This window comes from Phycodurus eques, chromosome 11, assembly GCF_024500275.1.
Source record: "Phycodurus eques isolate BA_2022a chromosome 11, UOR_Pequ_1.1, whole genome shotgun sequence".
NCBI classification, from domain to species: domain Eukaryota; kingdom Metazoa; phylum Chordata; class Actinopteri; order Syngnathiformes; family Syngnathidae; genus Phycodurus; species Phycodurus eques.
The window spans coordinates 27,003,610-27,016,009 of record NC_084535.1 but is presented as its reverse complement, the minus strand read 5'-3'; the positions used below and the strand labels follow the sequence as shown (position 1 = coordinate 27,016,009).

General features: G+C 43.5%; 1 protein-coding gene across 2 annotated transcripts in view; it reads left to right on the top strand.

Moving 5' to 3' along the window:
- slc2a15a (solute carrier family 2 member 15a) overlaps positions 1-12,400 on the top strand; it is a 70,333-nt gene that overhangs the window by 24,957 nt on the left and 32,976 nt on the right. For both annotated transcript variants that reach the window (XM_061690050.1, XM_061690049.1), the window contains exon 3: positions 11,020-11,180. In XM_061690050.1, the coding sequence (XP_061546034.1) occupies positions 11,020-11,180 (161 nt within the window). The remainder of the gene's footprint in view (positions 1-11,019; positions 11,181-12,400) is intronic.

Genomic DNA, 12,400 nt, shown 5'->3' with positions numbered 1-12,400 from the left:
GTGGCCTCCATAATCCTTAAATGGAAGACGTTTGGGACGAACAGAACCCTTCGTAGAGCTAGCCGTCCGGCCAAACTGAGCAATTGGGAGAGAAGAGCCTTGGTGAGAGAGATAAAGAAGAACCCAAAGATCACTGTGGCTGAGCTCCAGAAATGCAGTCGGGAGATAAGAGAAAGTTCTAGAAAGTCAACCATCACTGCAGCCCTCCGCCAGTCGGGGCTTTATGGCAGAGTGGCCCGACGGAAGCCTCTCCTCACACATGAAAGCCCGCATGGAGTTTGCTAAAAAAAAAAGAACACCCGAAGGACTCCAAGATGATGAGAAATACGATTCTCTGGTCTGATGAGACCAAGGTAGAAATTGTTGGCCTTAACGATAAGTGGCATGTGTGGAGAAAACCAGGCATTGCTCATCACCTGTCCAATATAGTCCCAACAGTGAAGCATGGAGGGGGCAGCATCATGCTGTGGGTGTGTTTTTCAGCTGCAGGGACAGGGAGACTGGTTGCAATCGAAGAAAAGATTAATGCGGCCAAGTACAGGGATATCCTAGACGAAAACCTACTCCAGAGTGTCAGAACCTCAGACTGGGCTGAAGGTTCACCTTCAATAAAGACAATGACCCTAAGCAACAACTAAAATACCGAAGGAGTGGCTTCAGAACAACTCCGTGACTGTTTTTGAATGGCCCAGCCAGAGCCCTCACTTAAACATTTCAACAATTCTGTTTTTTTCTGTCGATATGGGGGGCTATGTGTACATTAATGAGGAAAAAAATGAACAAATGATTTTAGCAAATGGCTGCAATATAAAAAAGAGTGAAAAATTTAAGGGGGTCTGAATACTTTTTGTACCCACTCTATCTATCTATCTATCTATCTATCTATCTATCTATCTATCTATCTATCTATCTATCTATCTATCTATCTATCTATCTATCTATCTATCTATCTATCTATCTATCTATCTATCTATCTATCTATCTATCTATCTATCTCTATCTCTCTGTCTGTCTGTCTGTCTGGCTATATTGTCTATCCATTTTCTGCACCGCTTATCCTCACTAGGGTCACGGGCGTCCTGAAGCCTAACCCAGCTATCTTCGGGCGAGAGGCGGACTACATCCCGAACTGGTCGCCAGCCAATCGCAGGCCAGATATAAACAAACAACCATTCACACTCACATTCACACCTACGGGCAATTTAGAGTCTCCAATCAACCCACCACACATGTTTTTCGGATGTGAGAGGAAAGCGTAGTACCCGGAGAAAACCCACACAGGCACGGGGAGAACCTGCAAATCCATACAGGCAAGAGCAGGATTTGAACCCTTATCCTCAGAACTGTGAGGCAGATGTGCTAACCAGTTGTACACTGTGCCACCCAGATAAGGTTCGATAAATACATAAAAAACACATGACTTCATGGAGAGCTCTTAGTGTTTTTTTAAATACAGCAGTGTGAAATATTTGGTATCCGTACATGTGTTGGCATGAGTTGTATAAAAAAAATTATTCGTGTGCGTACAAACAAACAACAAAAGGCCAGGCTTCATTTCCTTGTCTTGCACAATGGCAAACGTGGCATTCTTCCACAGGCTAGAAGAGCTCCTCCCTGGGAAGGTTTTTTAAAAAATGTTTCACACCTGTGACCGATAGGATCGGACCATCAGAGGGTCTCGCCACCCAGCCTCATGTATGTTGCCCATACATTTTATGTTTGAAATAAACAGTTAAGGCATTAAACTAGCATCACTTGAGGAGCTTCTTCCTAGGCAGTGATTGTGCCGGAAATGGCCACGGTCCGAACATGGTTGTCAGTATCTCTCACCCCCTTTTTGGGCCCCTTTTTCTCCCTGCAGAATTGAAAGCTATGGAATTTACTAATTGGTATTGTGAAGTGACATCTCATGAATAGGAAACAACCATGAATTACTTGGGCATTCTTCTGTACAAAGCTATAGGATCACAACATTTCACGTTTTTAGATAATCCAGATTGCGCTAGCATGAAGCAGAAACCAAACATATTGGTGGATTTAGCAGAACTTGGCCATGGTGAGAACTTGATGTAATGAAATCCATGGGCAAACAATTCTGTCCAAAAAAATATAAGCTTACAAAATGTTAAGGCCTCCAAATAAGGCCAAAACATGGGCATGGCCCACTCCACAGGGAAGGGGTTAATAGCAAAGGTGATCTTTCTATTCCAGCCTATTTCCATTCCAACTTCAGAACTGAAAAATATGAACAGATTTGTCAACCATGACTTGCAACCAGTGTGCTGATTTTTAAAAAGGGCCTCTTAAATAGGAATTAGGGCCTATTTGAAAAACAAAAACACAGAAGCACTAGACCAGATCAGCCTTGAATAGACTGACCGTTCGGGAGGTGTACCGAATTTGCCATTTCCCACCCCGCCCATGGTGGTCTCTTTGAGCAAAGTGTGTCCAAAACCTTGGAAACAGACCTCCACTAGTTTAGCTGGCATCAGACAAGAATGTTTTGGCAGTCAGTCAACTTTCAGTCACTGTGTCTATTTTAAACTGAACAATGGTGCCATTTACCATCCTCTCGTTATCTGAATCGGGCTACTCTATTTTTTTAGAGAATTAAAGAGTTCATATTGCAGCTTACGTAAAAAAATATCTTTCAATTTGTAGTATGTAAGGCATCTTGTTATACTTCAATTTTGTGTCTGTAAACACAGAACTGGTTTGACCAGTTGCATCACTAGGCCTTTTTTTAGGGGAGGCGTCAGTCACACTATAGTGTTTTAGGAGTAATAAATGTTTGATGACCACCACCCTCATCCCACAGCGACCCCCGGATCCACCCCCACCCTGCCATCGACAAAATATCTTCAGGGTGCGACACTGCCAATCCATAAAACCTAGTGACGCCCCTGGATGTAATTCACCAAAAAGTTCCAGTTTCATCTCATTTATCCAGTGAACATTCCCTCAGTGACTTTGTGGCTTGTTTTGTTGCTATATTTTGGCAAATTATAGTCTCATCAAGTTAATTCTGTTACCATTATGGGTTTTCTTGTTTTTAATGGGAGGGTACCTATATTTGAGCCTGTGTGCAAGAAAAATAACGCTGTACCAACTTTGAAATATGTAGCTCGGTTGTGTTATGGGGCTGCTTTGCAGCAGGGTGTTTTAATCTTGTGCACGGTAGAATAAAATGTCAAGATTATCAAGATATTCTGGAACTAATTGAATCGGAAAGCTTGGTCTCAATCATGGGTCCTACAACCGAATAAAGACTAAAAACACGCAAGTAAAAAAAAATGGTAAAACTAAACAGTGACCTATTCTGAAATGGCTTTCAATAAGCCCCCATCTACAATGAGTCCCCATCTACATTGTTTTAAACATTTCTGGAACGAGTTTTAACATGCAGTCTTGAGAAGGAACCCTTTAAACCAGAAAAACCATAAACCAGTTTGCTCAGGTTGAGTTTGCCAAAATACAGTACCTGTTGACAGGTATACAAGTCCTATTGAGAGTTACAGAAATAGTTTGATTGCAGGCAAAATATTGTGCACCAACATATTAAGTTAATGTTTTGCTCCAGGTAAGTTTTATTAGTTTGTTTTTTAAACACATGCTGTTTGCTCACAAAACAAAAGAAATGCATCATGAGTTTTCACAAATTTATATACATTATTGCTTGCGGTATGTGTTTCAAGAACATGTGCATTTGGGAAAACAGTATGTTGCCTAAGCGTACCCTGAAATAAAGTGTATCCGAGTAGCGTAGTCTTTGAAGCATTTGTCAGCACCGACAGTATATTGCTTTGGCATGGAAGACTCCACTTCAGACTGCATGCATGTTTTTTTACATAGAGGCATACAATGGAACCTTGGTTCACAAACGGTCCCGTTCACAAACAATTCGGTTTACGTTTTGTTTCGAAGAAATATTGCCTCTGTTCACGCAGTAGTTTCTGTTTTTTTGTGGTTGTTTTTCTGATTAAGCCTCCATTATTAAAATAATAAAAAAAAGAAAACTGCTGTCCATAATGTCATTGGGAAGCTTAATCGTAAGAGTGTTGACAAAAAGAAATAAACAGCTAAACATTAGAATGGTGTTCGAGTTTGTGATTTTGTTATATATAGTTATATAATTATTTAATATCCTCATCTTGTTTACAGCTAGTGCTTTGTCTTTTGTGGTCTTCTTTTCCTATATTAAGTAGTTATCTTTTCACTCTCTCTCCTTTGGTTTTTTTCTGTCACTCCCCTTTAAAAACTTTGTTCTGTTCGACTGAAGTACTGTAATTCTCAATAAATATTCATCAAAATACAAAGAAACCACATCTTAAAAAGTCCACTGTGAAAAAGTAAAACTGTTCTGGCATAAATGGGATACAAATCTTCTTTTCTGTTTGACCTTACAGCCGAACGGGACAAACAAACAAACAAAAAAAAGTGCCAATGCCGGAAGTGGACGGCTAGTAACTAGGTTTAAAAAGAAGGCAATAAGCAAAGCCAGCAAGTATTCACTGCACCGAAAAAGGTGAAAGTCTGCCCGGCTTCCACCTTCAAGCCGTGATACGAGAGATTGCTGGTAAGACTTGGGGTGTATTCACACCTGCCACATTTGGTCCACTTAAAAGGAACAGGCAATTGTTTCCCCCTTGATCCGGACCTTTTGTGAAAAAAGTTAATCCTGGTGCGCACCAAACAACTGAGGCCTACTTTTTGAAGTGGTCTCAGTACTTTTTCCAAATGGACTTGGTGTGGTTCGTTTGTTGTGTGTTTGTGGCGTGACTACGAATTGGTCTCAATCTGACCAAACAAGTCAATATCTCATAGTCTATAATGATAGTGAATGTTGTACGTCATACCTGATCCGTCGTCTTCAATATGAAGACAACCCTTCAACAGAACACCTTGACATCGACCAACAGCAGTGCGTTTTGCAACACCACATTGCCTCCCTTGCTCGCAGTTGTCAACATTTATTCACGCGCACAAACCAATGTTTACCGAAGCTTCAGTGCATGCTTCGACAGAACGCCGGTATGTTTATGAACAAACGTTAACGCTAGCACTAGGTGGCTACATAACGTTATGTTGCCTGCTTGCGAGCTGTATTAAAAGTATGTGAACATAGCTCATGCTCTCTTTGAATGGATAGTCCAAAACGTTCTTTTTGGAGCAACTGGTGACGACACCACACAGTTTTTTTCCTCTTTTTGTTCTTTTCTCTAACATAATATATTGCTGTGATGCATTGCTGTTGTTGTCGCCATGGTAACGGTTGCAGCAACTGAAGAAGTCCTCTCAAGCCTTTTTGGCCAGTAAGACTCCAGCGGCAGAGGAGTTTGGTGAGGCCATGGAAACCAACTTCTGGACGGCTTCGAGAAAATTCTGGTCCATCAGGCACCCATTCAGGAGCGGGAAGCAGTACACCGTCAACACTGTGTATAGTGGGTTTTTAACCACTTCGATGACAGGCCCCCAGGGGTGCATGAAATTCGCCCGGAGTTCCTAAAGGCTTTTTCTTGGCTAACACGCGTCTGCAATATTGCATGGATATCGGGTACAGTGTCTTTGAATTGGCAGTCCGAGCCTTTTTAAGAAGGGGGGACCGGAGGGTGTGTTCCAACTACAGGGGCATCACACTCCTCAGCCTCCTTGGTAAGGTCTATTCAGGGGTTCCGGAGAGGAGGGTCCATCTGGAAGTCAAACCTCAGATTCAGGAGGAGCAGTTTGGTTTTGTCCTGGCCATGGAAGAGTAGGACCAGCTCTACACCCTCAGCAGGATCCTCAAGGGTGCATGGGTGTTTGTCTAATCAGTCTACATCTGCTTTGTGGACTTAGACATAGCGTTCGACCGTGTCCCCCGAGAGGGTCTGTGGGGGGGGGGGCTCCGGGAGTACGGAGTACCGGAACCCCTAATAACGGTTGTTCGGTCCCTGTATGACTGATGTCAGAGTCTGGTTCGGATTGCCGGTAGTAAGTTTTGTTTTCTCAACTCATGCTCGAGGGGTTCACAGCCAAGTACGAAGCGGCTGGGATGCACATCAGCACCTCCAAATCTGAGGCCATGGTCCTCAGTCGGAAAAGGGTGGCGTTCCCTCTCTGGGTCGAGGATGAAATCCTGCCCCAAGTGGAGGAGTTCAAGTATCTTGGGGTCTTGTTCATGTGTGAGGCAAGTATGAAGCGGGAGATTGACAGCTGATTCGGTGCAGTGTCTGTTTCTGTCTGTCGTGGTAAAGAAGGACCTGAGTCAAAAGGCAAACTCTCAATTTACCTATTTTAACGAGCTGTGGGCCGTGACCGAAACAATAAGATTGCGGATGCAAGCAGCCGAAATAAGCGTCTTCTGCAGTGTCCGGGCTCTCCCTTAGCGATTGGGGGAGAACCTCAGTCATCCGGGAGGGGCTCAGATTCGAGCCACTGCACCTCCGCATTGAGAGGAGCATTGAAAGGACCCAGTTGAGGTGCCTCGGGCATCTGATTAGGATGCTCCCTGGACGCATCCCTGGTGAGGTGTTCCGGGCATATCCCACCGGGAGAAGGCCGCGGGGACGACCCTGGAGAGAGTACGTCTCCCAGCTGGCCTTTGAGTGCCTCGGGATCCTCCAGGAAGCGCTGGATAAAGTGGCTGGGGACAGGGAAGTTTGAACTTCCCTGCTTATGCTACTGCCCCTATGGCCCAACCCTGGATAAGGAAAATAAAATGGTTGGATGGGTGGATGGATGGATATTTGAGACTACAGCAGAATGGCACATGACCAGGGAGACCCAATCACAATTGTCAGGTTTAGAAGGAGGAAGTGATATGAAAGAAATTCTGAGCTTTTGTGGCTATTTTTCACATGTAACTAAAAGTGTAATCATGAAAATTTCTAAAAGCAACTGTATGTAATTTAATGACACAATTATGTAATCTCATTACATTTTAATTAGTTTCTCCCTATAACTATACCTTTTTTTCCAAAATGCTTTTATTTTGCAATTTTGTAAAAAAAAAAAAAATAAATAAAAAAAAAAGTTGAAACACTTTGTCATATTTGTTGAAACTCTCATTATGGCCTGATAGTACCCCATGACAAATATGATCTGTGCAAAAAAATTATCCGTCTCTGGTTTCTGTAAATCAAATTGGAGGCACAAGATGGGGCTTGTGGCTTTAATTTAATTTGCAAAAACCACCGCAGCCCCCCCAAAAAACAACCAAAGACATAAGGTGTGATTTACAAGGTGTCAATCATTTGTCGTGCACTCGCAAGCTCAGATCTCGAGTTGGCGCACAGCCTTGCAAAAATTCAAACTTCCAACTGATAACATTGTGTTATAGTAACACACTCCATTACGAACAAGGTGCTTTTCTGTGGTAAGAAGGTAACAGGTCAGTGTGAGGCTGCCGGGGGAATGGCCGCTATAAGAGTGTGCTGATGAGTTCATTATATATGATTTACACCTCATAAGTCACATCTTCTGTCTCTGATTGGTTGTTTTTCCTCAAGTGAGGCAGAAGCCCAAGATGTGGCCAGAAACAACAGATTTTTTTCCATAGGTCGTCTTTAATCATGTATCATGTATTTAATCAGGTGGCGGTGGCATACTAGAATGAAAGTGTACAACTTTTTCATAACCGATAGGGGCCGGTGGCATATTGGAATGAAAGTATACAGCTTTTTCATAACCTCAAGATGGTGGCATACATTTATAAATGAACGTTTTTTTTTCATTTTCCCCTATACCTACAGCGGGTACGGAGAGTATTCAGACCCCCTTACATTTTTCACTCTTTGTTATATTGCAGTCATTTGCGAAAATAATTTAAGTTAATAATTTTTTTCCCTCTTTAATGTACACACAGGACCCCACATTGACAGAACAAAACGAAATTGTAGAAATTTGTGCAGATTATAAAAGAAAAACTGAAATATCATGCAGCCATGAGTATTCAGACCCTTTGCTCAGTATTTAGTAGAAGCGCCCTTTTGACCTAATACAGCCATGAATCTTTCAGGGAATGATACAACACACCTGGATTTGGGGATCCTCTGCCATTCCTCCTTACAGATGCTCTCCAGTAGTCAGGTTGGATGATGTACGTTGGTGGACAGCCAGTTTCAGGTCATTCCAGAGATGCTCAATTGGGTTTAAGTCAAGGGTCTGGCTCGGCCATTCAAGAACAGTCACAGAGTTGTTCTGAAGAACACTCCATTATTTTAGCTGTGTACTAAAGGTCATTATCTTGTTGGAAGGTGAACCTTCGGCCCAGTCTGAGGTCCTGAGCACTCTGGAGAAGGTTTACGTCCAGGATATCCCTGTACTTGGCCGCATTCATCTTTCCTTCGATTGAAACCAGTCGTCCTGTCCCTGCAGCTGAAAAACACCCCCACAGCATGATGCTGCTACCACCATGCTTCAATGTTGGGACTGCATTGGACAGGTGATGAGCAGTGCCTGGTTTTCTCCACACATACCGCTTAGAATTAAGGCCAACAAGTTCTGTCTTGGTCTCATCAGACCAGAGAATCGTATTTCTCACCATCTTGGAGTCCTTCAGGTGTTTTTTTTTTAGCAAACTCCATGCAGGCTTTCATATGTCTTATACTGAGGAGAGAATTCTGTCAGGCCACTCTGCCATAACGCCCCAGCTGGTGGAGGGGTGCAGTGATGGTTGACTTTCTCGAACTTTCTCCCATGTCCTGACTGCATCTCTGGAGATCAGCCACAGTGATCTTTGGGTTCTTCTTTACCTCTCTCACCAAGGCTCTTCTCCCCCGATTGCTCCATTTGGCCGGACGGCCAGCTCAAGGAATGGTTCTGGTCGTCCCAAACGTCTTTCCTTTCAGGATTATGGAGGCCACAGTGCCTTGCCACAATTCTGTCTCTCAGCTCTTCAGGCAGTCCCTTTGACCTCATGATTCTCATTTGCTCTGGCATGCACTGTGAGCTTTAAGGTCTTATATAGACAGGTGTGTGGCTTTCCTGAACAAGTCCAATCAGTATAATCAAACACAGCTGGACTCCAATGAAGGTGTAGAACCATCTCAAGGATGATCAGAGGAAATGGACAGCACCCGAGATAAATATAAGTGTCACAGCAAAGCATTTGAATAATTATGGTGTGTGATATTTCAGTTTGTCTTTTTTAATAAATCTGCAAAAATTTCAACAATTCCGTTTTTTTCTGTCAATATGGGGTGCTGTGTGTACATTGAGAAAAAAATGAACTTAAATATCTATCCATCCATCCATCTTCTACCGCTTATCCGAGGTCGGGTCGCGGAGGCAGTACCTTTAGCAGGGACGCCCAGATTTCCCTTTCCCCAGCCACTTCATCCATCTCTTCCGGCGGGATCTCGATGCGTTCCCAGGCCCGGACACCCTGCGGAGGAAACTCATTTCGGCCGCTTTTATCCGGGATCTCGTTCTTTCGGTCAGCTCGTGACCATAGGTGAGGGTACGAACGTAGATCGACCGGTAAATCGAGAGCTTCGCCTTTCGGCTTAGCTCCTTCTTTACCACAACAGACCGATACAAAGTCTGCATCACTGCAGACCCTGCACCGATTCCGCCTGTCGATCTCCCGTTCCATTCTTCCCTCACTCGTGAACAAGACCCCAAGATACTTGAACTCCTCCACTTGGGGCAGGATCTCATCCCCGACCTGGAGAGGGCACGCCACCCTTTTGCCCCATGCACCCTCGAGGACCCTGCCAAGGGTGTAGAGCTGTTCCACGGCCATGACAAAAAACCACACTGCTCCTCCTGAATCTGGGATTCAACTTCCCGACGGACCCTCCTCTCCAGCACCCCTGCATAGACCTTACCAGGGAGGCTGAGGAGTGTGATCCCCTGTATTTGGAACACACCCTCCGGTCCCCCTTCTTAAAAAGGGGGACCACCACCCCAGTCTGCCAATCCAGAGGCACTGTCCCCGATGTCCACGCGATGTTGCAGAGGCATGTCAACTTAAATAATTTTAGCAAATGGCTGCAATATAACGAAGAGTGAAAAATTTAAGGGGTCTGAATACTTTCTGTACCCATTGTATGTCTAATGCGCACTATTTACTTTTGACAAATTTTGGGGGATTATACACAAGAAATTGCGGTAGATGAGTATTTTTTTTGGGGGTAGCTCAGGGTTTGTATTTCCAAGGTGTGATACTGGTCCGTAGGAACAAGGAATGTGCAGGAAGTGGGAGCATGAGCAGGTGCTTGATGGTGTGGGCAGCGAGAGAATTGGGAGGAACACTAGAGGCAGAGGAGAACACAAGTGGATGAGTACATGTGCAGGTAGGCAGGTAATCAACTTACACACAAGAGTATGAATCACAAGAGTCAGCCTGTGCACCACACATGGGTGCAATTACTCTGGCACTGGTTTTCTGGATCTGGCAGGATTATATGCAGGCAGTGATGAGTGCTGATTGGGAACAGGTGCACGGGCGAGGAGGTGATGATTCCTAGAGAGAGAGAGAGAGAGAGAGAGAGAGAGAGAGAGAGAGAGAGAGAGAAAGAGAGAGAAAGAAAGAGAGAGAGAGAGAGAGAGAGAGAGAGAGAGAGAGAGAGAGAGGGAAAAGCGAGGCACAAAGCGCCACGCAAGCTCCAAAAAGGAACTGCAGGGCACAGATCATGACACAACTGTTAGATCATAATGACAAAAAGTGTTTTTTTTTTGTTTTTTTTTTTAATATCAAACTCTCCCTTGCATATACATTAATTTCAATGGGTAACATTACTTTGGTTCACCAATGGTTCGGATCGTTAACCAGTCATGTAATGGATTAAATTTGTGAACCACAGTTCCACTGTAAATGCATTTGTTGGAAGAAATAACAGCATTCAATAACTGGACTAAATCTAACCTAATTTTATATTGATTACTTATTGACTAACTATGAAACAGATTCTGTCATAATTGTTCTTTTTTATTTTTTTGGTTCCGTGTATCTAATCAAGTCTCTCAAAATTTCACCTTTGTCATGTCACATTATGTATTAATTCTTGAGCTAATCTTACTTCCATTTTGCCTCAGTATATAAAGGACTTCTACAACAAAACAGCAGTGAGCCGCAATGGAACTGGACTCAGCGGGGAGACCCTGACGCTGATGTATTCACTCACTGTGTCAGTATTCGCTATTGGCGGGCTACTGGGTTCTTTAATTGTGGGTGTGCTGGTAGCTCGCTTTGGCAGGTAAGACTTTTTTCATAAACATATTGCACAAAAGTCCAAATATTCAGATAAGCGGTATATTCAACAACAGTTTAAATGTATATTTACCAAAAGCCCTATGCATGGACATATGCATATGCAAGCTTGTGGTGTAGGAATGTAAACCTCACTCCCCAACACCTTACGAGCTGAAATACCTGGTGGACTGTGAGTCTGGGCTTTTCGTCAACTAGGCTAGTGCTGTCAACTCTCAAGCAGTGGGGATGTGTAGTTGAGGGATTGAGCGCTGGCTTGGGTTGTCGCCCAAAAATTTTTTGGGGGTGGGTGGGAGGGTGAATCAAGCATGACCGTGCTGATAGCATACAACAATTTCAGATGGTCACTGATGATGTAGTGGCACATTTGCTTGACTTCAGTGCAGGCAGCGTCGGTTCAGTTCCCACTCAGTGATAGTGTGACTGTGAGTCTAAATGGTTGTCTGACTCGACAGGTGCCCTGCAACTGACTGGCGACCAGCTCAGGGTGTAGTTCGCTTTTCGGCCAAAGTCAGCTGGGATAAGCTCCAGAACCCCGCAAACCTGAACTGGATAAGCGGTGTAGAGAATGGATGGATGGAAGGATAGATAGTTTCGCATGAAGTAAAGATTGACAGTGATGAGTTATGATATCTGCAAAATATTTTACTTAAAAGTTTAACATTTTTGTGCGACAATCAGTGGCTGACAAAACAGGTCATTTGTTTTAGATGATTTCGAAAGAAGACTTATTTTTCCCAAATAAAACCAAAGCATAACAGGCATGCATCTGTTTACATGTATTCAGTTTTTAAAAATGTTTTTTTATGCTTCTACATGCAGTACTTAACAGCAGGATAACTTCAACTTAATATCAGCATTGCTGCACCCGCTGAACTTAAACTCAGAGTGGCCAGATCTTATAGTGGGGCCTCCTAACCCTCTTCCCCTGGAAGAACTGCATTTTAACATCCTGTCTGGCATCAAAATCCATCCATTCTGGCCCCTCAACACTGATTGACTGAAGGCTTTCTTACAGTAGCTGCAGTATAAATGCCTTAGATGAAACAGGCACGTATGTACAGCGGCTGAAATAAGTATTTAACACGTCACCATTTTCTCACTAAATATACTTCCAAAGGTGCTATTGACCAGAACATTTCATCAGATGTGGGGCGCAAACCAAGTAATCCATACATTCAAAGAAAGTAGAACAAATAAACTCAG